The 24,499-nt window shown below is 39.3% G+C and overlaps 1 protein-coding gene across 2 annotated transcripts; it reads right to left on the reverse strand.

Annotated features, from left to right (window-relative positions):
• Positions 1 to 5,694: 5,694 nt before the first annotated feature.
• Positions 5,695 to 12,776, reverse strand: LOC133285642 (uncharacterized). Of its 2 annotated transcripts, none has more exons than XM_061482900.1 (8): positions 12,468 to 12,776; positions 12,327 to 12,383; positions 11,205 to 11,280; positions 10,780 to 10,859; positions 10,574 to 10,623; positions 10,392 to 10,476; positions 9,975 to 10,073; positions 5,695 to 6,169 (listed from the first exon to the last, which is right to left on the reverse strand). In XM_061482900.1, the coding sequence occupies exons 1-8, from the start codon at positions 12,735 to 12,737 to the stop codon at positions 5,948 to 5,950; spliced, it is 939 nt and encodes a 312-aa protein (XP_061338884.1). In that variant the 5' UTR covers positions 12,738 to 12,776; the 3' UTR covers positions 5,695 to 5,947. The 2 variants fall into 2 exon arrangements, with proteins under 2 accessions (XP_061338884.1, XP_061338876.1); XM_061482892.1 differs by having other exon boundaries at positions 10,574 to 10,677.
• Between the last annotated feature and the right edge of the window lie 11,723 nt (positions 12,777 to 24,499).

Below are 24,499 nucleotides of genomic sequence, written 5' to 3' on the forward strand. Positions count from 1 at the left end.
AAGAAGTCAATATACGGACTTAAACAAGCTTCACGACAATGGTATCTTAAATTTAATGATACTGTTGTTTCCTTTGGATTTAAAGAAAACATCCTTGATCGATGTATATATCTGAAGATCAGTGGGAGCAAGTTCATCTTATTGGTTCTGTATGTTGATGATATTTTGCTTGCAACTAACGATCTTGGTCTTTTAACTAAGACTAAGAAGTTTCTCTCTAGTAACTTTGAAATGAAAGATATGGGTGAGGCAGCTTATGTGATAGGAATAGAAATATTCCGTGATAGATCACAAGGACTGTTAGGTTTGTCTCAGAAAGCATATATTGATAAAGTTCTAGAGAGATTCAGAATGGAAAACTGCTCATCGTCTCCAGTTCCAATTCAGAAAGGAGATAAGTTTAGTCTCTTACAATGTCCTAAAAGTGAATTGGAACGAAAAGAAATGGAAGCAATTCCGTATGCATCATTAGTTGGGAGCTTAATGTATGCTCAGACTTGTACGAGACCAGATATTAGCTTTGCAGTTGGGATGTTAGGTAGATACCAAAGTAATCCCGGTATGGGTAATTGGAAAGCTGCAAAGAAAGTTCTGAGATATTTGCAAGGAACTAAAGGTCACATGCTTACTTATAAAAGGTCTAACAACCTTGAAGTGATTGGATACACAGATTCAGATTTTGCAGGATGCGTAGACACAAGAAAGTCTACATGTGGTTACTTGTATCTTTTAGCTGAAGGAGCTATATCATGGAAAAGTGTGAAGCAGACTGTAATAGTTGCGTCCACTAAGGAAGCTGACTTTGTGGCATGCTTTGAAGCCACGATTCAGGCTAAATGGCTACGAAACTTTATTTCAGGGCTTGGATTGGTCGACAATATTGAAAAGCCGCTGAAAATTTATTGTGATAATTCCGCAGCAGTCTTCTTTTCTAAAAACGACAAGTATTCCATAGGTGCTAAACATATGGAATTAAAGTACTTTGCCGTTAAAGAAGAGGTTCAGAAACAAAGAGTGTCTATAGAGCATATTAGCACCGATCTTATGATAGCTGATCCCTTGAGGAAGGGATTACCGCCCAAGACATTTACTGGTCATGTATGTAGAATGGGCATTATGTCAGGTAATGAATGATGATAATTATTGTTATGTATTAAGTGTTGACACACTGAGCTCATTGATGAATATATGTTTCTGATATTGTCTTGTTTTCAATTTATGTATGCATGCAAGTATATGTGATGATATTGAAAATGTTTATGGTCCATAATGGAGACATTACTGTTGGACATAATGTGTACTTCCTATTAAAGTATCATGTTAGGAAGAAGAGTCAATATAGTAATACATGGAAGGGACTATGCCGACTTGACAGCATACAACCGCCATGACTCATGTTGATTTTATTTCTAATAATGAATTATGATGACGTCAATGTATGGAACCTTTAGCCTAGTAAATGCGCATTACAGTGAATGTTAATTAAATCATGAAGGGACACCTTATGACATGAGCCAAGTGGAAGAATGTAAAACTATTTGTGTCTCATATGTAACGTGTGTCAAATGATTTAATTAATAATAAAATAGGCTTTATGGTAATTGACGTTTCGCATTAATGGTAATTGACGTTTTGACGTTTCGCATTAATGGGAAGTTACAGGGAGTACCGGACATTGTGTATTGAGCACAAATACCACGCTTTTCCAGAAATTTAGCAAATGGTCCCGGATGTTGTCCACTTTCGTCATACCTTCTTGCAGCAAATATAATTTCAACTTCATTAATATAAATCTCCAAAGCATTTGCAGCTTGAGACTTATCATGCAGCAAATAGACATAACCATAATGTGAATAATCATCAATGAAAGTGATAAAATATTTTTCTTTATTGAAGGCATTAACATCAAACGGACCACATACATCAGTGTGTATAATTTCAAGAAGCTGAGTGCTCCTTGTGGCTCCTTTCTTTGTGTATTTTGTTTGTTTTCCTTTAATACAATCCACACAAACATTCAAATCAGTAAAGTCTAAATCCGGAAGGATTTCATTATTTACTAATCTTTTCATCCTTTCTTTGGAAATATGTCCCAAACGTTTGTGCCACAAGTAAGCGGAACACTCATTAATTAAGGTACGTTTAGTACCAACATTATGATGCAGAGTCATAAGTGTTTCAGCATAAAGATTATCAAGACAATTTATATAATCCATCACATAAAGTACCATTACCAATCAAATGATTGTGCTTGTACAAACTGAAACTACCACTACCAAATTTAAAAGAGTATCCAGCAACATCAAGTTTGGAAATTGAAACTTAATTCCTAGATATACTAGGGACATACAAAGTTTCACATAAGTCCAAATGATATCCACTGTCGAGAATTAAACGATACGTCCCAACAGCTTCCACCGGAACTTTCACTCTATTGCCCATAAAGACAAACTTTTCATTTGGCCTTGTGGATTTTAGAAGAAGAGGCCTCATTCACTTTAAGGGGTCCTCCTCCTCCTCCTTTCTTCTCATGCATCTTACCTTTATACTTTTCAGCTGCTTGATGCTTTACATAATTGACAGAATGATTTTAATAACATGCTCAATGATTTTAACTTTGCCGCAATGCTTGTCATTTCAATAACATGCTCATGCATAGTACGCGAACCATCAAACTTCATGGTGGTCAGTGTACTCATAATTGTCCCAACAAGAGACTTATCAGCGGTTTGGGAGCGCTCTTCCACAAGTTCATCATTTCAATGGTACTTTAAGTTTGATGCTTTGAGTCATACATGTCACATACTGACATACTTCACAGATTCAACTATACTAACTTCAATGCATAGATTCAACTATACTAACTTTAATGCATATTAATGTTCGCCTTTGGGGATCCATTAACATACAACATTAACTATAATGATGCTATATAAATTTCACATAATTTGGCAATGATGCATACCCCTATCATAATTATTTGTCATCTTTGGATGTCCAAATGTGAGGAAATATGCCAACAATACCAACATCCATGTTCATTTTATAAAACAAATAATCAACCTTTGGGTTGATCCCCAACTGTTCTATAATAATGAACTTCAATATACCATAACTATAATAATTATATCATACTATTCATAGCATCACAGTCATGGTAATTGAAATAAAATTCATAATATTTGAAATTAAAATAACTCTTCAAGATTTGGCCACTTTGGTGACTAACAAATCTATCATAATTTAATTTCCAAAACTTTAATATTTCATAAACAATAATAGGATTAAATTTTCATATTCAATTTTAATCCAACCACATCATATAATCATTCACATTCACGGTTTAGAAGGAAAAAATAAAAATAAAAAATTCATACAGTACCTAAAAGCCGATTCAATCAGTAGCTAAAACTATTATGGGTCTTCTTATTATACTTTAATGAAACCCACCGATTGACTTTTAAAATTAATGAGCAACAATACTGTATGCATATATATCGATTATTGACAAGTTGATAATACAAGCCAATTCAATCTCTTTGCATACAGTATGCATTATTTTTCAAATACAAATCGAATGACAATCTTTCCAACTTTGTCCTTTTGTGAATACAAAGTCAATTTGAATTTTTCCTTCAAAACACACGATTCTTTTCAAAATCAAATGTGGACACAAATGGCAGTGATTCATAAAACCAAATTGAAAACCGAATGGCTATCGAGAAATACCTTTAAGCATGATGATCGGAAATTTTCAATGATGATCGTGAATTTTATTTTCAAAAACCCTAACTTTTCATGAATCAGAAATTCATTCATAATTATTTATGGAAAAACACAAATTCTTAAACACATGCTCTGATACCACATGTAAGCAATTTAATCAATAAATCAGTAATTCATGATTCATGTTCAACAGTAATCAATCAAGAACATGACATAGGATCTTTAGAATTCATGAGTTTCACATAAACATACCTTTGTCCATAATCGCGGAAGATCTTTAACAGTAGAATGCTTTCTCTAAGCCTTGACCCTTTCACCGTTCTTGTATCTTCTTTGATAGGGATAAGATACAACTTTTCTAGACAGACTCAGAAGGACGTTTGTTTTCTATCAGATACCCTTATTTTAAAACTGACCATATAAACTATTATATAACTGGCCTATCACAGTTATTTCTAATTAACTTCCCTTAATGCGAAACGTCAAAACGTCAATTACCATTAATGCGAAACGTTACCATAATGCAAAACGTTAAAACGTCAATTATCATTAATGCGAAACGTTACCATAATGCAAAACGTTAAAACGTCAATTATCATTAATGCGAAACGTCAATTACCTTAAAGCCTCTTTTATTATTAATCAAACCAATTGACACACATCACACATGAGACAAAAATAGTTTTACACCATGTACGGTGAATCCCCCTTGTTGAACTTATGTTTATACCTCTATCTCTCTATATCATTGTTACATGGAAATACGACATCCGAAGAAAGAAACGGTGTTGGATCCTTTACTTAAACAATTTATTATCAAACCCTATTTTTTATTGACAGGTATTAATTGAGCTAAAAAGTGCTTTGACAAATATTTTTTACATGATTGTTTTTGAATTGGAGTAGTGGTAAGATTGTTCCTTATAATGGATAGACATATTAAGAATTAAAAAAAAAAAAACTAAAATGCATACCAAAAAAAAAAAACTAAAATAATATTATTTTATAATTTAAAATTACATAAGTAATAATTTTATTTTACTTAAAATAAATAATATGATAGTCACGTAGACCAACTTATAAACTTATAAGTTAGGTATTTTAAAGTAGGCATAAGACCTAATTTTTTAAATAGGCTTTTTTAGGGCTAGACTTATTCTACTTTACTACACATACTAAATAAGTTAGGGGTATCAATTAGGAGTGTCAAAATGAGTCAACACGTACGACACGACACAAAGTTGACACGACATGAATACAGGAGACACGAACACGAAAAGAATTTTTTTTTCATGTCAAAATCTTCAACACGAACACGACATGAATTTTTGGCGAGTTGACACGACACGACACGAATGACACGCAAACTAAGAGTCAAAATAGTAATTGACCAAAAAAATAAAAAAGAAATCTAAAAAAGTTTAAAAAATAATAATAAAATATATTTGAAAAAAATATGGGTTGACACAAATTTGACATGACATGACAAATTTTTTACGGGTCATTTTTTCCAACACGAACACGGCATGAATTTTATTATGGATCAATCCGAACACAGAATTTGAAATTTTATGTCGTGTCACGGGTCGACTCGCGTGTCATAACTTGTTTTAACACCCCTAGTACCAATTCGGGTTGATACGACATAATGTTAATTTAACACAAACACAACACGAATTTGAAAATGAAACAAAATATTTGAAATGAACAAAACTCATCTACTTTACTAGTTGACACGACACAACATGAATAACATCTATGAAGACTAAAACAGGTGAGTTCTATTTGCAGGTTGACACATAACACTACATAAATTTTTTCGTGTTATTTTTTGGCAACACAAACACGACACAAATTTGAAAATAATTAATTATATTCCTTTAGGTTTGAGCACTATTTATGGTTTTTTTTTATTATATAATAGTGATCATTTCCTATTGAAACTTATAGATACCTTTAGATATGGACATTATTTCTATTTTTTTGGTCAGATAGTTGTAACTTCAAAGAAGAATATACGTTACAGTTTCGCACCTCACAAAATTTTCTGGTTTCGTCGTTACACAGCAAACACAATAAAATCGCAAGTGTCCTATTAAGATCTGAAGAGTCATGTGGGATGCACTGTGTCTGACATGAGTGTTCCACTCCATATATGTCTGACATGGACAAGGTTCCCCTCGTGCTTCATAGTTGAAGAACAATCATCAAGCTTGACTAATTATATCTGCTTCTGATACAACCTTCTATAGATTTTTGCACCTTCAAGTTCTGCATGAATCTCTCTCTCAGTCCTTATCCCCATGGGGTTGCTTAACAACCATCCTTCACTGTCACACAACATAGCAGGGTTCAAAGCATCTATGTGTTTGAGTGCATCAACTTCATCAAACTGATTTCTCATGTCAAGTGCCATTTCAAGCACATCAGACTGTACAAACACCTGTCACAACACAACCACAAACGTGACTTTCAGCCAAAAGCTCCAGAAATAACCACAAACATGACACTATTACTTCCCTGCCTTAAGAAGAATCTATGCCAAGAAACATTCACCCAACATCATAAAGTCGTAGTTTGACTTCTAAAACAGATTGAAGATATGCCACCAACTTACTAGTTATCTGGCAATTCAAACCTTATGTCCCCTGCCATTAGGCTCAGGGTTCTGCAGGATTTGTGTTCAAATCCCACAAGGACTTGTCATGACATTTTTTCCTTTCCATGGAGCGACTCCTCTCCTATCACCTCCCAAGATCTCCTACTGTAAGTAAAGCAAAAATTACGAAATTTAAAGAAAAAATATTTTAAGATATTGGTACTTTCATAACGGCATCATTAATCTATCTCCAATACCAACACCTGTACGTTACGACATATCTTAGTCACAATGACAAGTGGTTTATGGCAGTAGAAGACATTACTCTTGACAATTTTCGCACGTATTAGTACATGCATTTAAGACATAGCAACCCTTGGATGTTTTTCAAGCATATTTCACAGAGATCTCTTGCAGATAAAATAACTATTTTATAAAGCATAGACCTTGATAATGCATCAAAGTAGATAGTTGGAAGAGATTAATTTAGTATTAGTTTGGTCTTGATTATCCGGTGATGCACATTTAAACCATGGACGATTATTATGATTGTGATAGGAACCCCACTAATGGTTTATCATAAGAATTGCCACAGGGAATTATTTAGGAAGGATGACTCGGCTAATAAAGCGAATATTCTAGAGGTGAAGTTGTTGGAAGGCTCCAATTCTGTTAGAAGTGATGAGTTGTCAAGGAGAGAAGGTGAAGTGGTTAAAAGGCAGCAGAGAAAGGAGGAGAGGCATCTTTGGGCATTTGGAACCTTGGGCACCTTAGGGTGATTTGGGAGAGCGCAGCTGCACCTGGGCTGTTCATTGTTTTCCTTTTCTTATGCAATTTATAGCTATTTTCATTGTAGTTGTTGAAATATCATAGATACAAGAGGAAATGATAGTAATCCTTGTTGTATTAAACTACACAACATTGGTGCTATTATATAGCAAACCAATTGAAGAATACAAAGAGACACACTCAATGTGGGACTTCTACACTATTAACACTAATACTCTTAACACTCCCCCTCAAGCTGTAGCATATAGATCATATGCTACAAACTTGATACATAAATAATACTCCCATTAGGAACCAAAAACAACAATGCTACATCAACGAAATGAAATGACTAAGTACAACAAATCAACTGGAATGACCATCAGTCTGAAGAGCTGATAAAGAGACAGTGCTGGAATGGACATCAGAGCATGGATGGTGCCGGAATTATCATCGGCAAAGACAACTGAGCTGACCAGGACATCAGCATCAAGATCCCTCTCAGACATTTCATTTAACAGTTGGTGAGCAGCCGTGGTTTCCCCATGACTATGCTACAAGCTTATTACAAGAAAGACCAAGTAACATAACATCAAAATAAATCTCCTAAATGAGAAACCAAAAATCAACAATGTGCTAAAAATGGCGTCGAAATGAACATCAACATGGAAGATGCCGGAATGATCATCGGCAAAGACAATTGTGCTGGAATGACCATCAGCAACATGGACGGTGCTCCCCCTCAAGAGGAACTTCTAAACAGTGCCGGAATTATCATCGGCAAAGACAATTGTGCTGGAATGACCATCAGCAACATGGACAGTGCTCCCCCTCAAGAGGAACTTTTAAACAGTGCCGGAATTATCATCGGTAAAGACAATTGTGCTGGAATGACCATCAGCAACATGGACAGTGCTCCCCCTCAAGAGGAACTTCGGTATCAGCGGAGACAACATCAGCAACTTGGACAGTGCTACCCCTCAAGATGGATGATGAATAGTATAAATACTCCATCTTGGGAAGAAAGAAGTTTTAAAAAAAAACAAAGCTTCGCGGAATCGGAAAAGTCGCCGGAGACGGCGGTGGGTCGTCGGAAAAGTCGTCGGAGACGGTGGTGGATCGCCGAAAAAGTCGCCGGAAAGTCATCGGAAAAGTCACCGGAAAAGTCGCCGGAGACGGCTGTCAACGGTGGTCGGTCAACAACAACGGTGGTCAACCCAACAACTTCCCAAGGATCATTCTTTTCTGATGTGACAGATCAGTCTAAGCTGCAGTCACAGAGCATACTAAGAAAAATCCGAAAAAGAAATAGCAACTGGAATCCCTCAAGGAGGGTGATATCTCTCTATAACCATATTGAAATTATGGAAAATAGAACTAAGTTAAACGGATTAAGATTCCTCTTGTTAGGCTCTAGATACCATGTTGAAATATCATAGATACAAGAGGAAATGATAGTAATCCTTGTTGTATTAAACTACACAACATTGGTGCTATTATATAGCAAACCAATTGAGGAATACAAAGAGACACACTCAATGTGGGACTTCTACACTATTAACACTAACACTCTTAACAGTAGTAGTTCTAGCTTCTGTATTTCGTTTCTGTCTCATTTTTTACTGTAATTGGTTTCTTCTTCAATATATATCATTTACTAGGCCAAAAGAGTGTTCTGTTCTCTTCTTTTAATCCTTACAGAATTTCAGTTCTTATCAGATTGGTATAAAGTTGTTATGATTTATTACTAGGTACCACCTTTGTAAATTAGTTTATATGCAGCTGTCATGTCATGCGACAGGTCCATTACCCACATACAACTGGATCCAAACTACCCAACCTCAATAGCTAGGAATCCAATGAAGAAAATGAATAATGTAAATAGATGACAAAAAAGGGAGAATAACTATGCCATAAGTCTCAAACAAAACTACAATGAAAATGATTAATCGAATTCCCATTGCATATCAACATTCCAGAGTCAGGACAAAGTTCCCAGCAGCAAAAAAGATGATAATGCAACCTTAATAGGAAGGTTGGGATACCGAAAGTCATATTACACTTACCAAATGACAACTTTCAAATAGAAAGTTTTGCTATCTTACTTTGCTCTTTCCCTACAATCCCTATATGTCAATGTAATATTATAAATAATCTCTAGCAAGCAGGTAGGAATGGACACTATTGGCTATTGGGTATAGAGCATCTTTGAGTATTGTGTTGTAAACTGAGGCTACGCCAGTGTACGGTAGAAATCCCTTGTAAGAGGATTACCTCTTGTATTCTTTCATTGTTAATTCAACAAACTTTCGATTCTTTTCTCTCATTTTCCTTTCCTTTCCTTATTCCACACCGTTTTACTGTAGTTCCTACCTATCAAGAATCCAGAGCTGTGTCAGTTATTCCATGTGTTATTACCACAGTAAAGACAAAGCACAACGGAAAATCCTCAAGCACATTGCCTATACTGTATTCAAACTGGAATGGTCAATTAGTATAACCATAAGTTGACTACTGTGCCGAATATTCTCTCATAGTTAACTTTCTCAAAACCTGATGATGTTCTTCTCCTTCATTCTTAGTTCCTTCAAAATCCATTAAAGGGTAACATATCCATTTCAACAATTATAGAAATGCTCATAACATCATATGCACCATCTTCATTCTTAATTTATTTTCTTGGAAGAAAAAGAGGAAGAGAGATAGGGTATGGAGCATAGCTCTCGTACAACAAATACCAAAAATTTCTCATTCATACCAATTCAAATAAGATGGCGCAAGAAGGAAATCTGACAGGATACTATTCACCAAAGCACTAGATGAACACATATACGAGATTTTAGATCAATTAAAAATATAGTAAAGCATGCTGCAAAAATACCTGTCCCCCAGGCATTAAATTATCTACAATAGCACCAACCAAAGGCTTCTGCAGAACTCTTCTTTTATGATGCCTTTTCTTGAAATGCGGGTCTGGACACTGCATGTGGGGGGCAAAATCATTTAACCAGATTAAAAGGCCTTTCATCGGAAAATCCTTAAGTAACAACAATGTAATAACAAGCCTTTAGCTCAGTGACACCAATTCTCGTCTTGCGGTGCTTGGTGAGGAGGGGGGGTGGGGGGGCTCAGTTACCCCTAAATGTGCTCCCTACTTCCCAAGGCCCCTAGTGGGGATCCCTCAGGTCCCTCGGCGGGGCCTACTGCTAAAAAAAATAAACAATGCAGATGACAGTTTACTGAAGGTAGATACTAATGTATATGTCTTAGAATTCCTAATATAAGGAGATAAACTCACCAAAACAGAAACTAACAACAAGGGCCCAGGATATGATTCTACCAACTGCTTGAAAGAAATTGTGGCATTTGCAAACAAGAAATGTCTGCATTTTAGCATAACAACAGTCATTATTCCAGTGTTGATAAAAATAAGCACATATATGTTTTACTTCACCATTTAAGTAAAGTTTAGGTTAGTACATGTTATCGAGAGCCAGATCTTTTACCCATAACTCAGCACGCTTGACTAGCTGCACATGGAAGTGTTGCATTATCATACAAGAAGATATCCCCCATATTTGAAGCTGAATGTGCCACAACAGCTAAGAAATCAAAATTAACTGGAAGGGAGCAATTATCAAGGGCATTTCAAACCAAAGGAGACAGAAAGAAAAAGGTTTCAATACCCTTTCCCGTATTTCCAATCCCAAATAATTTCTCACTTTAGGAGTTCTTTTAGCAAGCCACATAAGAAACCTGCCACTGCCTGACATTGTTTACAACAACAGATATGCTGGAACAAGTAAGTATACATAAATTTCCAAGTAGTGAAGTGAATATTTGATCCTGGTCCTAGAACTACTCCTTAATTGCATTATGATGCTAACAGAAATGAAATAAAAATAACTGGTGTATCAATTTCAACAAGATATTTTGGTTCCATAAATTAGAAGGGTTCAAGTCCAACCTCAGAAATATATTATGTAAGAAAAGAATTTTATCATTGTCAACTTTCTTATACATGATCCACTCGATTCCATAACAGACAGACTAACAGTCAACAATCAAGGAAAAAATGCATAAATAAATTTATCATCTGAATTCAGGTTACCACATCCAATATCCACCATGAGTGGCAATGCTGGGTCCGCAAAGACCTGGTTCCAGTCAGGTACTTGTGCAGGAACCTGTTCAGACAAGAGAATCACATTAGTGGAAAACAAAAGACTCCTTTAATGCATGGTTTCTGTTCCTGGTTCTCCTCATGACTTATCAATATACCATTCATTATAAATAAATAAACATATATAAATATATATGTATATATACATATATATGGCAGAATTTTTTTTTGACTCATGTGTAACATTAAGAAGTCTTACTCCTCATCTAAGTCATTAATTTTCATCCATATAATGTTGGAGGTTATGGATTTGAGAGAGAAGGGTTTAATTAAAGGCATCAAGTTTGGAATGCTCAATAGGGAATACTCAACAATATTACCTCCGGTTTAGAAAAATCCTATAAATAATGCAAGCTATTGGGCTTCCATTCATATGGGCTCAAATAACCATGTTTTCACCTATTGGGCTAGTATGTGAACATATTATTGGACTATATTATTAATATATCCAACATATAACTGTAGTAGTTTATCGAATTATATCTATTAATTAATTATTAATTCCAAATAAACTACAACCGTCAAATGGATGGAAAATCAACGACCAACATGGGGAGTAAAACTTAAAAAAAAAAAAAAATTGGTAATCAAAACTTTAAATTAATATACTAGAGTCAAAAGATCCTGACTATATATATATATATATATATATATATAAGAGGCAGGTTCCTTTGACACCTCATCTGAGAGCCGTTAGATCAAAAAATATCAATGACTCTGATTTGTAAGTATGTGATACCATTGATATTTTTTGATCTAACGACTATCAGATGAGGTGTCAAAAGATCCTGCCTCTATATATAAAGTTAAAATATATTGTTGGTACCTATAGTAGCACTCATTACCAATTTAGTCCCTATAAATCAACTTGTAATAACTCTAATATAGGGACTAAATTTAAAACTTTTTTTTTTCTTAAAGGACCAATTTAATTTAAAAATAATTGTTTGTCTAAAGACCAAAAATATATTTTATCCATGTGTATAATAAAACGAATATGAATATAGGAAATAATGGAACGAGAGAATTAGAATAGAGAAAGGAACATACAGAGAAAGAAGAGCTCAGTGGATTAACATGTTGCCTGATCCTGACATGACCCATATCCTGAAAATTTTGGATATACATCATAACACTAAATAATAATGATAATAGCAATAATAATAGAAAAAAAAAGACAAAAAAGGGTACCAAGTTGTAGGAGAGATTGAGGTCTTCATATTCCAATGCCACCAGCTGTGAGCTTCGAAGATTGGGTTGTTCTTGTTGTTGTTGGTGTTGGTGATCTTGTAGGGCTACTTGAGAAGAAGAAGAAGAAGAAGGAACGTGGCAGTTGGAACGGAACGGGAATGAGAGAGAAGAAGGGGAAGAGGGAATGGTGAGAAAGGGTGAAAGACGTAACATCATAGAAGTACTATAGGAGTTGTGGCTTTGTAATTTTAACAAACTGGAACAAGCCATTTATCGTTGCTCTTAAGTTCCCATTCACTTCAACTAGTTCTTTAAATTAGAACGGGTGAGACCTGCCCCGTTATTCCCAATGGTTGGGTTTCGGTCAAATAAATAAAAAGTTAGTATTTTATCAATAAGGAAAATTATTTAGTTAAAATTATTATTTTTAATTAATATTAAATTAAAAAAATTCTACTTTCTCTCACCATAATTTTTTTTTTTTTTTGTAAATATAATTTTTATTATATAACTAATACTTTATGTATGTTGCACCGACATTGACACGTCACACGAGACACGACACGACACTACGATGTGTTAATTCTAAAAAATGTTAAATTTTGACACGTTATGATACGTTTAGATATTAAATAATATTTTTGATTTATTAGTGTATATTATATTTAATATTCAATAATTTAACAAAAAAATAAACTAAACTTATAATACCCATTAATTTTATAAAAAAACATAAAATATTATAAATGTTCTGGGTTAGTTACTCTGGTACGGGTTGGAAGAACCCGGGATAACGGTACCCGGGTTATGGGGCAGTTGTCTCCTTTATTAGTCCAGGAGGTGGGTCTTGCCATGATGGCACGTCCCAGATAACTACTCATCCACGTCCAAGGTAACCACCTTCTCTCCACGTACAGTGCAACTATTCTAACTAGGAGTACAAATATATGGGTTAACATCCCAAGAAGGACAGTCACAATTAGAACAAACCAATATTAATGTTCATCCAGAACATTTGGCGCTGTCTGTGGGAAAGGTAAAACTATTCCTACGCATTTTCTTGAGTCATGGCAAGCAACCACCATGATGAGCGAGCGGGGGAGAACGAAGAAAACGGAGGCGAAGAAGATTCCTTTCGGTCCAGTGGAGGGAGTCGATCATTAGATACAATTGGAGAAACTTTAATTCAGTTGGTGGAGGAGATAAGGAACAGGCAACAGCAGGAAGGAGGAAGAGGGAGGCAATATTCAGAGGAGGGATTATCTGAGAGGAATAGACCACAAAGCTGGTATAGGTAGAGAGGTTATGTATCTCCCCTTTCTAGTTATATTCCGTTATCACCTCCACCTCAGACTGGGAATAGGAGGACAGAAGTTCGAAGAAAGCAAGTATCTCAGATATCCAGAAGCCTCTTAGAAAGGAGAAATTATCAAGGGGAAAGACGTAGAGTAAACCAAATGGGCAGGTAGAATCAGCCAATAAGATTTTGACAAATGGTTTGAAAAGAAGAGTAGAGGATTGTAAAGGAAGATGGGTAGAAGAGTTGGACAACGTGTTGTGGGGATACCGAACTTCAGTGCAGTCCAGCATTCAAGAAACCCCTTTTAAAATGACTTACGGATTTGATGCAATGCTTCCAGTAGAAGTCGGCGAGCCATCATGGAGAAGAAAGATAATATCTGAAGAAAAAGAAGAAAAGAATAGTGAAATGATGAAGATTGATTTGCAGCTGTTAGAAGAAGAGCGAGAGAAAGCAGCATTAGTGGAAATGGCGTCAAAGCAGCGAGCAGCAACTAGGTATAATCGGACGGTGGTGAAAAGAGAGTTTCAGGTTGGAGATTTGGTGCTCAGGCGGGCAGATGTGGAGAATAAAAATGCAAGTGATGGGAAGATGGCAGCTAATTGGGAAGGTCCATACCGGGTAACACTGACCACCAAGACGGGGGCATATCAGATAGAGCATTTAGATGGAAAACCAATTCCACGATATTGGAATGCTGCCAAGTTGAAAAGGTATTTCAGTTGAAGGATACAAGATTTAATGAGAAGTCGTTGGGCAAGTTATTAATATAGTTTAATTATGCATTGTAGTGCTAGGTCGTATTTTGTTATGTTTGAACTCGTGGTGTTCTTAAACTTGGAAGCATTTGAATTTATGATATGGATGATTGTTTAATTTTGATGATATGATGCGTTTAAGAGAGATAAAGTCCATTGCCGCCTTGATTGGCCTTTTGGGCACCCGTTCATTTCCTACTCGGAAGCAGGAAGACAAAGTCCCTTGCCGCCTTGATTGACCTCTTGGGCACCCGTTCAATTCCTACTCGGAAGCGGGAATATAAAGTCTTTTGCCGCCTTGATTGGCCTCTTGGGCACCCGTTCATTTTCTACTCGGAAGCGGGAAGACAAAGTCCTTTGCCGCCTTGATTGGCCTCTTGGGCACCCGTTCAATTCCTACTCAGAAGCGGGAAGACAAAGTCTCTTACCGCCTTGATTGGCCTCTTGGGCACCCGTTCAATTCCTACTCGGAAGCCGGAATATAAAGTCCCTTGCCGCCTTGATTGGCCTCTTGGGCACCCGTTCAATTCCTACTCAGAAGCGGGAATATAAAGTCCCTTGCCGCCTTGATTGGCCTCTTAGGCACCCGTTTATTTCCTACTCGGAAGCAGGAAGACAAAGTCCCTTGCCGCCTTGATTGGCCTCTTGGGCACCCCTTCAATTCCTACTCGGAAGCGGGAATATAAAGTCCCTTGCCGCCTTGATTGGCCTCTTGGGCACCCATTCAATTCCTACTCGGAAGCGGGAAGACAAAGTCCATTGCCGCCTTGATTAGCCTATTGGGCACCCGTTCAATTCCTACTCGGAAGCCGGAATATAAAGTCCCTTGCCGCCTTGATTAGCCTCTTGGGCACCCGTTCATTTCCTACTCGGAAGCGGGAAGACAAAGTCCCTTGCCGCCTTGATTGGCCTCTTGGGCACCCGTTCAATTCCTACTCGGAAGCGGGAATATAAAGTCCCTTGCCGCCTTGATTGGCCTCTTGGGCACCCGTTCAATTCATACCCAGAAGCGAGAAGATAAAGTCCCTGGCCGCTTTGATTGGCCCTCTGGGCACTCGTTTAACTCTTACTCGAAAGCGGGATGACATAATCTTTTTCTTTCTTTAAAAGCTTATGGTGAAATGTTAGTTAAGTGAAACATTAGTTAATCGTGTGATAATTTCAAATAATTGAGAAGTAACATCAATATGATGAACATAATATTCTTGTTAAAAATTAAGAAGTTGATAGCCAATCTTGACCCTTAATAGCCCAAATAGTAAAGCAAGTTAATGGGACAAAATACAAAATATAGAGTCATAACAAAACAGGAGAAATAAGACTGAATACAAAATAAGGTGGCATTCCACCCCTTCAAGTATCTTTTGGAGTATCCTCGGAAGTAGCATGATCAGACGCAGAGTTGGAGTGCATATAGTCAGAGGGGCACTCAGCAAGAACAGCAACAGAGCCTTTTTCATCGTGAGTACATAGCCGTCCGTCTTGGATGAAGTTGAAGGTCTCAATTTTGTCTAAGTAAAGGGGAGTTCGGGTGGAAAAATTTCACCTGGTCTACAACCCAACCACGAATTTGATGGCCAAAAGCAACATATTTTGAATCCGTGTCATCATGAGCTTGTCGTAAGTTTGAGATATCCTTCTTTAAAGTATCCACTTCCAGCTCCAATTCGGCTACTCGGAGGTCAGAATCTTCGAAGTTTTTCTTCAGAATTTTTTGTTCATCAGTAAGCACTTGGTGATCTTGTTTAAGCACAGTAAGCTCTTCATTCAGCTTTTTCCTCAAATCTTCGGATTTTGTGAGTTTGAGTTGAGTGTCTTGTGATACCAACTCGGTTGTTTCAGCTTTTTTGAGTAGACGAATTTGTTCCACCTGGAAGTTGGTTTTTAAAAGCTGTAAGTCTTTAAGCTTAGACTGAAGTTGCTGGCATTCAGCTAGAGCCAGGAGGGCCATTTCGTAATAATGAGCTTCTCGGAGGGAATGATCTCGGATGTCAATAAATTTTTGGATGAGTTGGTCCAAAGAAAATTTATTCCACTTTTCACGCAGCCCAGCCGTAAAGCAAGGTTGTATCTTTTTCATAAAAGATGGGTCAGAAGAAGGAGTAGCAATAACAGAATGGGGAGGAGTTAGAGATTTATCACTTGAAAAATCATGGCTAGCATCAGTAATCCGAACTCGTTTGGGATGACGGATCTCGCCAGAGTCAATCTCCATCTCCATCTCAACAGCGGTACTCGGCATAGAACCCGTTGCAGAAGTAGCTGGCATAGGAGAGCGAGTAAGAGAGAGTTCTTTCTCGCCAGAAACTGAAGATGGAGCATGATGTAACACCCCGTGTATACCCGAAATATTAACATTACATCGTATTAAGCGGTGCTTAATTAAAAAAAATGCGGAATATTCTTTTTCTTTCCAATTATGACGTCATTATCAATTACCGACTTGATTACTTAATCAAGTTCATAAAATATCACCTGTATGTAAATTGCAACAAAAAATCTACTGAAATACCTCAATATATAAATAAAGTGTGTATCTACATCACGGTATTACATATCGTAATCCGGACAATATCCTGATACATTATTACAACACCAAAAGACTCAAGACATAATCAAGACATAACAATACTATGTGTCATGAACAATCCCCATGCTCACCAAATAAACATAGTAAACAACCAGTCTCAACATAAAACTCCATGAACATAACTGAAGCTATAAGCATATAAACAGCATGCAAATCCAGCATCCAATCATGGCAGCATAATATAACAGCAATCTAACTCAGCTCCGGCCTCCTGCCGCCTGAGGTCTCAACATTACCTGACCCTGAAATAAGCTTTCCCCAAACGTGGGGTGAGATCTCTAAACTAGAAATCTCAGTAAGACAAGGGGTCCTCAAGGATCTTCCACCCCAAGCTCACTTACATGTGCAATATAAGTTCAAAAAGCATTTATATCATTATCGGTTCCAAAACTATGTAGTGCAACATATATCTATGGCATGTGTGTAATCACTATCTACTGGCCAGAGAAATGTAGGAATACGTCTATTCCCTACATGTAGTACAAGGAACACCGCTTGCACCTCACCCACAACCTCACCCTCTTGTATGTTCTACATACTCAGGCTTACCGTATAGGTGGAACACCTCCATGCATATCAACAAGGCACTAACATACAATAGCTCAACAGCATTTCCAAAACATCAAAAGCATGTAACACAACATGCATATACCATATCCCCATGGGACATGGTGGAACCACAACATGGCTAAACCGAGGACACGAAAGCTTACCTCTAAGCTAGCTATCCAATGCCACAAGTTCAAAGTCCAATCACAGCAGATCACAATCTGATATGGACCAAATATAAATCAATAAACATGTACCACATGCATACAAATTAAAGACAACACCTTTTCATTACGTTTTATGTTTTAAAGCTTCTAATAAAGCCACAAGCCCTTAATCACATAATTCTGGCTTAGACCATTAAATACAGAAGTTCAACTTCATCAATCTAGGGTCCACAAACCCCCAATAGCCTACTGTACACACAGCACAGCTACTGTTCTGCGAAATCCCAGGATATCCGGATATTCCTCAGGACCATATCCGGATATGCAATATCCGGATATCTCACTGTCCATATCCGGATATGCAATATCCGAATATACAGGTTCACATATCCGGATATCCAATATCCAGATATCCCAAAATCCCATATCCGGATATCACATATCCAGATATCATATACGGATATCCAATATCCGGATATTCCACGGGCAGATATCCGGATATTTCACGACAGAATGCAGTTTCTGCATTTTCGTGAAGTTATCCCTTAAAGGTTCCCTTTTTACCGATTTTAAACACCTAATCATGCATTTCTAGGCGTGTTCAACATTACCCAACAACAAGTTATCATCTTTTAGTCATTAGATGCATCAAGGTATCATTTTTAAGCCTTAAAACTCAAGTTAAAGGTTGGTACAACATACCAAGGCTCAAAACTCAGAATGGAGATGCTCTCGGAGCTCAACACATCCCCTCAAGTCTGACTCAAGGTAGATGCACGAAAATGGCTTCACAAAGGTTGGTTCTTTCTTCCCAAAGATGACACATTGAAGCTCAAAGTACCAACTCCAAGCTCTCACAAGCAAACTAACCAAAGTCAGCCTCAAAACCTCTCACACAGCAGCTGGAATACCACTGAAGAACACCCTCACTCACCCACAATGATGCCTCTCACTCACACCAAGTGTTTAGGATGATGAAACAACCAAGAAAATGGGTTCAAGGTTGAGTTTTGGTCAAGAACTAGAGAAGAAAGCAATGGAACAGTTCTCACTCACAAACTGATCAGCCCACTCACGTAGGAAAGAAAGGAGTCTAGGGTTTTGTGCCCATAATAAGAGTATATATAGGCCACACAAGCATTAACACACAGTATTAACTTTAATTGCTACGCTTCGCATTTTAATCCCAAACTTTGGATTATAAAACTTCATAATTTTATAAGAATTAACATATTTTTATTATATTTTTCTGAGCACCTTTCTGGTACGCGCTTTTCAAAGCCAGTACCGGTTTCTAGCACCAGTTCTCATTATTTGGACTTGAAACTCGTTTTACAAGTCCTACATATTATTCTAGTAATTATCATGCACTTACCTTAATTTTTCGGGATACTTTTTCGGTACGCATTTATACCGACTAGCAGAACCGGTATCTGCACTTTTCTTCCGAAAAGCGACTTTCAGCATTCTTAATCACTTACCATAATTATTAAAGCCAGGTTCGGAGGCAAGGCAAGCCGGTAGGCAACAAGCCCTACTCTACCAAGGATCTGGTATGGCCCAATATATCGCGAGCTTAGCTTCCTCACTCCGAGTGCCCGACCAACACCAGTGACAGGTGAAAGTCTCACAAACACGTGCTCACCCACACTGAACTCCAGCGGACGATGCTTGACATCATAGTAGCTCTTCTGGCGATTAAGCGCCTGCTTCAACTTTTCACGGATCATCTGGATCTGCAAGGTGGTATCTTGGACAAAGTCCAAGCCAAAAAGCTCCTTGTCCCCAACCTCAGACCAACAAGTAGGAGTCTGACACCTCCTACCATACAGTGCTTCGTAGGGCGCCATGTCCAGGCTAGCATGAAAGTTGTTGTTGTAAGAAAACTCAACCAACGGAAGGTACCTATCCCATGCCGAGCCCTTCTCCAACGTGCAGGCTCGCAACATGTCCTCCAAGGTCTGGATGGTCCTCTCAGTCTGTCCATCAGTCTGAGGGTGATAGGCGGTACTCAATCTCAACTGCGTACCAAAAGCCTCCTGCAGCGCCTCCCAGAACCGAGATGTGAACTTCGGGTCCCTATCACTAATGATACTCTCGGGCACCCCGTGAAGCCTCACAATCTCGCGGACATAAAGCTTGGCCAACTGCTCTGTAGTGAAGCTCACCTTCACTGGAAGAAAATGGGCAGACTTCGTCAGTCTGTCCACAATGACCCAAATAGAGTCATAACCCGCCTGAGTCTTCGGCAATCCCACCACGAAGTCCATGGAAATACCTTCCCACTTCCACTGTGGTACTTCAAGAGGTTGAAGTTCACCAGACGGTCTCTGATGCTCAATCTTCACCTTCTGGCAAACCAAACACTTGGACACAAAGATAGCCACATCTTTCTTCATGCCCGGCCACCAGAAGTTCTTCTTCAAGTCTTGATACATCTTAGTAGCACCAGGGTGGATAGAAAACTGACCCTTATGGCCTTCTGCCATAACCTCTTCTGTCAACGGGCCTCGGGGAACTACAATCCTCTGCTGAAACAAAAGCAATCCATCATCATTCCAAGACACACCGTCTTGGTTCTTCACATAATCCAGACACTCTCTCTGAACTTGTGCCTCTTTAATCTTTTCTATCAGCTCGTTCACAACATCTGTTGCTTCCAACTCGAGAAGTACACTCTCACACGGAGCGGTCACTGCCAAGTTTCGGAACTTCTCAACCACATCAAAGTTACCAAGTAACAAACTGGATGAACTACTGGATTTCCGACTCAAACCATTAGCTACCACATTGGCCTTGCCAGGATGATACCTTAGCTCGAAGTCGTAGTCCTTTATGAACTCCATCCATCTCCTTTGCCTCATGTTCAACTCCTTCTGGTCGAACCGGTACTTCAAACTCTTGTGGTCACTGAACACCACAAACCTCAAACCAAAAAGATAATGCCTCCAAATCTTGAAAGCAAACACAATAGCAGCCAACTCCATGTCATGAGTGGAGTAGTTTTCCTCATGAGGTTTCAACTGCCTCGAAGCATAGGCAATCACTTTGCCCAACTGCATCAACACACAACCTAGCCCCTTCCCGGAGGCGTCGGTGTACAGCTCAATCTCAAGCACATGATCAGGAAGGACCAACACAGGAGCAGTAGTCAGTCTCTCCTTCAACTCCTGAAAACAGACCTCACACTCGTGAGTCCACACAAATGGAGTCTCCTCCCGAGTAAGGCGAGTCAATGGAAAAACCATGGTGGAGAATCCCTTGATGAACCTCCGATAGTAACCTGCCAAACCCAGAAAGCTCCTCACTTCCGTAACTGTCTTGGGTCTCTCCCAATCCAGTACGGCCTCAATCTTGTTCGGATCCACTGCAACTCCCTCAGCAGAAATAACATGCCCAAGAAACTTCACAGACTTGAGCCAAAATTCACATTTGGAAGGCTTCGCATACAGCTTCTTCTCCTTTAGCACTTGCAGAACAGTTCTCAAATGCCCCACATGCTCCTCCTCCGTCTTGGAGTAAATCAAAATGTCGTCAATGAAGACGATCACAAACTGATCCAGGTACGGCTGGAAAATCCGATTCATGTAATCCATGAACACAGCAGGTGCATTGGTGAGACCGAACGGAATCACCAAGTACTCAAAATGACCATATCTCGAGCGAAATGCGGTCTTCGGGACATCCTCCGGCTTCACCCGAATCTGATGGTATCCGGATCGAAGATCAATCTTGGAATACACACAAGCACCCCTGAGCTGATCTAACAGATCATCAATCCGAGGAAGGGGATACTTGTTCTTGATTGTCACCTTGTTCAGCTGCCTGTAGTCGGTGCACAATCGCATTGTCCCGTCCTTCTTCTTCACAAAGATAACTGGTGCTCCCCAAGGAGACACACTCGGTCTAATAAAATCTTTCACTGAAAGATCCTCAATATGTTTCTTCAGCTCTGCCAACTCCGATGGCGACATCCGGTATGGAGCTAAAGAAATCGGCCCCACACCAGGCAACAGATCTATGGAGAACTCTATCTCCCTCTGTGGCGGAAACTAGGAATCTCCTCAGGAAACACCTCGAGGAATTCCCTCACCACAGGAATGCCGGAGATGTCCTCCTGTGTACCACTCACCAAACCTCCCATCATGACATAATCAAATGCCCATGCTCTCAAGGCTCTCCTAGCCTGCAAAAACGAAATGTACGGCGAGGAACTCGCTGTGGAATCACACGGAGACAACACTACACGCTTGGCACAACAATCAATCATCACACAATTTCTGGACAGCCAATCCATGCCCAGAATAACCTCCAAGTTGGCCATCGGCAACCCTATCAGATCTACCGAGAACTCACGGCCATCCCACTGAAACGCCATATCGCGATGAACAGTGGTAGCATCACATCTTTCTCCGGTGGCGGTGGTCACCCGCAGCGGTGGAGAAAGCACAGACATGGGCAACTCAAGCCCCACAGCAATCAGGGTAGCAACAAAAGAATGCGTAGCTCCAGAGTCAAACAAAACATCCACAGCTGATGTACCAATCGTAACAGTACCTCTGACAAGGTTCGGAGCTCGATCCGACTGCTGACGATCCAGAGTATAAACTCTCCCAGAAGATGGTGGCACTGCCGGTGCCAAAGTAGGTGGAAGGGGAACCATCTGAAGTGGCACTGCCTGCACTGCAGTAGCCCTCGCCGTCGCCGACGGACAGTCTCTGGAGAAGTGGCCCTCCTTGCCACACTAAAAGCAAATCAACTGGCCGGTAGAGCACGACCCAAAATGAGTCTTCCCGCATCCCGAACACCTGGGAGCAGGAGGTCTCGCTGCACTCCCCTGAGCAGAAGTCCTCTTGAACTGATTCGGCGCCTGCCGAGCTGCCATCTGTTTACCTTTGCCCTTGTTCCCAAACTTCCTGTCTCGCCAAGAAGTGGAACTACCAGCTGCAACCTTCGTCGCCTCAGCAACCTTGGTCTTCTTGGCCTTACTCGAGCTGTAGTAATCTTCAATATCACGACACTGCTGAACCAGTGTCCCAAAATCTCTAGAAGCAGAACCAGCTAGGTAACCAGCAATATCCTCACTAAGTCCCCTGCGGAACTTAGCAGCCAGAAATGTAGGAGTAGGCCTAGCCATCCTGAAGTGTGCAAACTTCACCAACTGGTTGAACTTGGCCAGGTACTCGTCCACAGACAACGAGCCTTGAACCAATCTGTCAAACTCTCCATGCTGCCTCTCTTGAGCGTCATAAGGAAAGTACTGACCCAAGAAGAAATCCTCGAACATAGGCCAAGTCATCACATGACCCTGCATCTCGTAGACATGAGAAATGTTTGTCCACCACTCATGGGCATCGCCCTCCAGCATGTAAGTAGCGAACATCAACTTCTGCGGATCTGTGCACTGCATGACCCGAAATATCTTGTCCAACGCCTGAAGCCAACGGCCGCAGCAACAGGATCAAAGGATCCATCAAAGGCAGGTGGCTTATGCTTACGGAAAGCATTCAGCCGGCGATCGATCTCATCACGATCCTCAACAAAAACAGGGACGGTCTGCATGGCCCCCGTAAGATGACTGCCATCTCCCATCTGACTCTGAGAGTCATCCTGCAGACTGGGTGGAGGTCGTGGTGGTGGCGGAGGGGCATGACCAACATCAGGGCCATTCCTCATCTCCTCCAACATGACTCTAAACATCGTCATGTTCGCCAGACGGTTGGCCTCCAACACGTCCTCAGTGGCCTTTCTGTTCGCCTCTCTGACGGCGTCCAACATGGCCTAGTTTGCCATTCTAATGGCCTTCTGGTCGGCTAGTCGGGCCGCTTGCATCTCAGCCAATGCAGCCAGGACAGGATCGGGCCGATCCTCCGAAGTCTCCCGGTTTCTCCCGGGTCTTACCATGATTCTGCATAAGTTACACAAATTATGAGTTGATCAGGCCCACGCAATGTGGTCACATATGCATTATCATAATAATACTCGACGGAGCAAACACACAAAACAGACACAACCAAACATCCTAATTATTGCAATACATACAGGCTTTTCCCTTGAACCAGGCTCTGATACCATAAAATGTAACACCCCGTGTATACCCGGAATATTAACATTACATCGTATTAAGCGGTGCTTAATTAAAAAAAAATACGGAATATTCTTTTTGTTTCCAATTATGACGTCATTATCAATTACCGACTTGATTACTTAATCAATTTCATAAAATATCACCTGTATGTAAATTGCAACAAGACATCTACTGAAATACCTCAATATATAAATAAAGTGTGTATCTACATCACGGTATTACATCTCGTAATCCAAACAATATCCTGATACATTATCACAACACCAAAAGACTAAAGACATAATCAAGACATAACAATACTATGTGTCATGGACAATCCCCATGCTCACCAAATAAACATAGTAAACAACCAGTCTCAACATAAAACTCCATGAACATAACTGAAGCTATAAGCATATAAACAGCATGCAAATCCAGCATCCAATCATGGCAGCATAATATAACAGCAATCTAACTCAGCTCCGGCCTCCTGCCGCCTGAGGTCTCAACATTACTTGACCCTGAAATAAGCTTTCCCCAAACGTGGGGTGAGATCTCTAAACTAGAAATCTCAGTAAGACAAGGGGTCCTCAAGGATCTT

This window comes from Gastrolobium bilobum, unplaced genomic scaffold (genome assembly GCF_033153095.1).
Source record: "Gastrolobium bilobum isolate Gb01-03AN ecotype WA unplaced genomic scaffold, APGP_CSIRO_Gbil_v1 utg10055, whole genome shotgun sequence".
NCBI classification, from domain to species: domain Eukaryota; kingdom Viridiplantae; phylum Streptophyta; class Magnoliopsida; order Fabales; family Fabaceae; genus Gastrolobium; species Gastrolobium bilobum.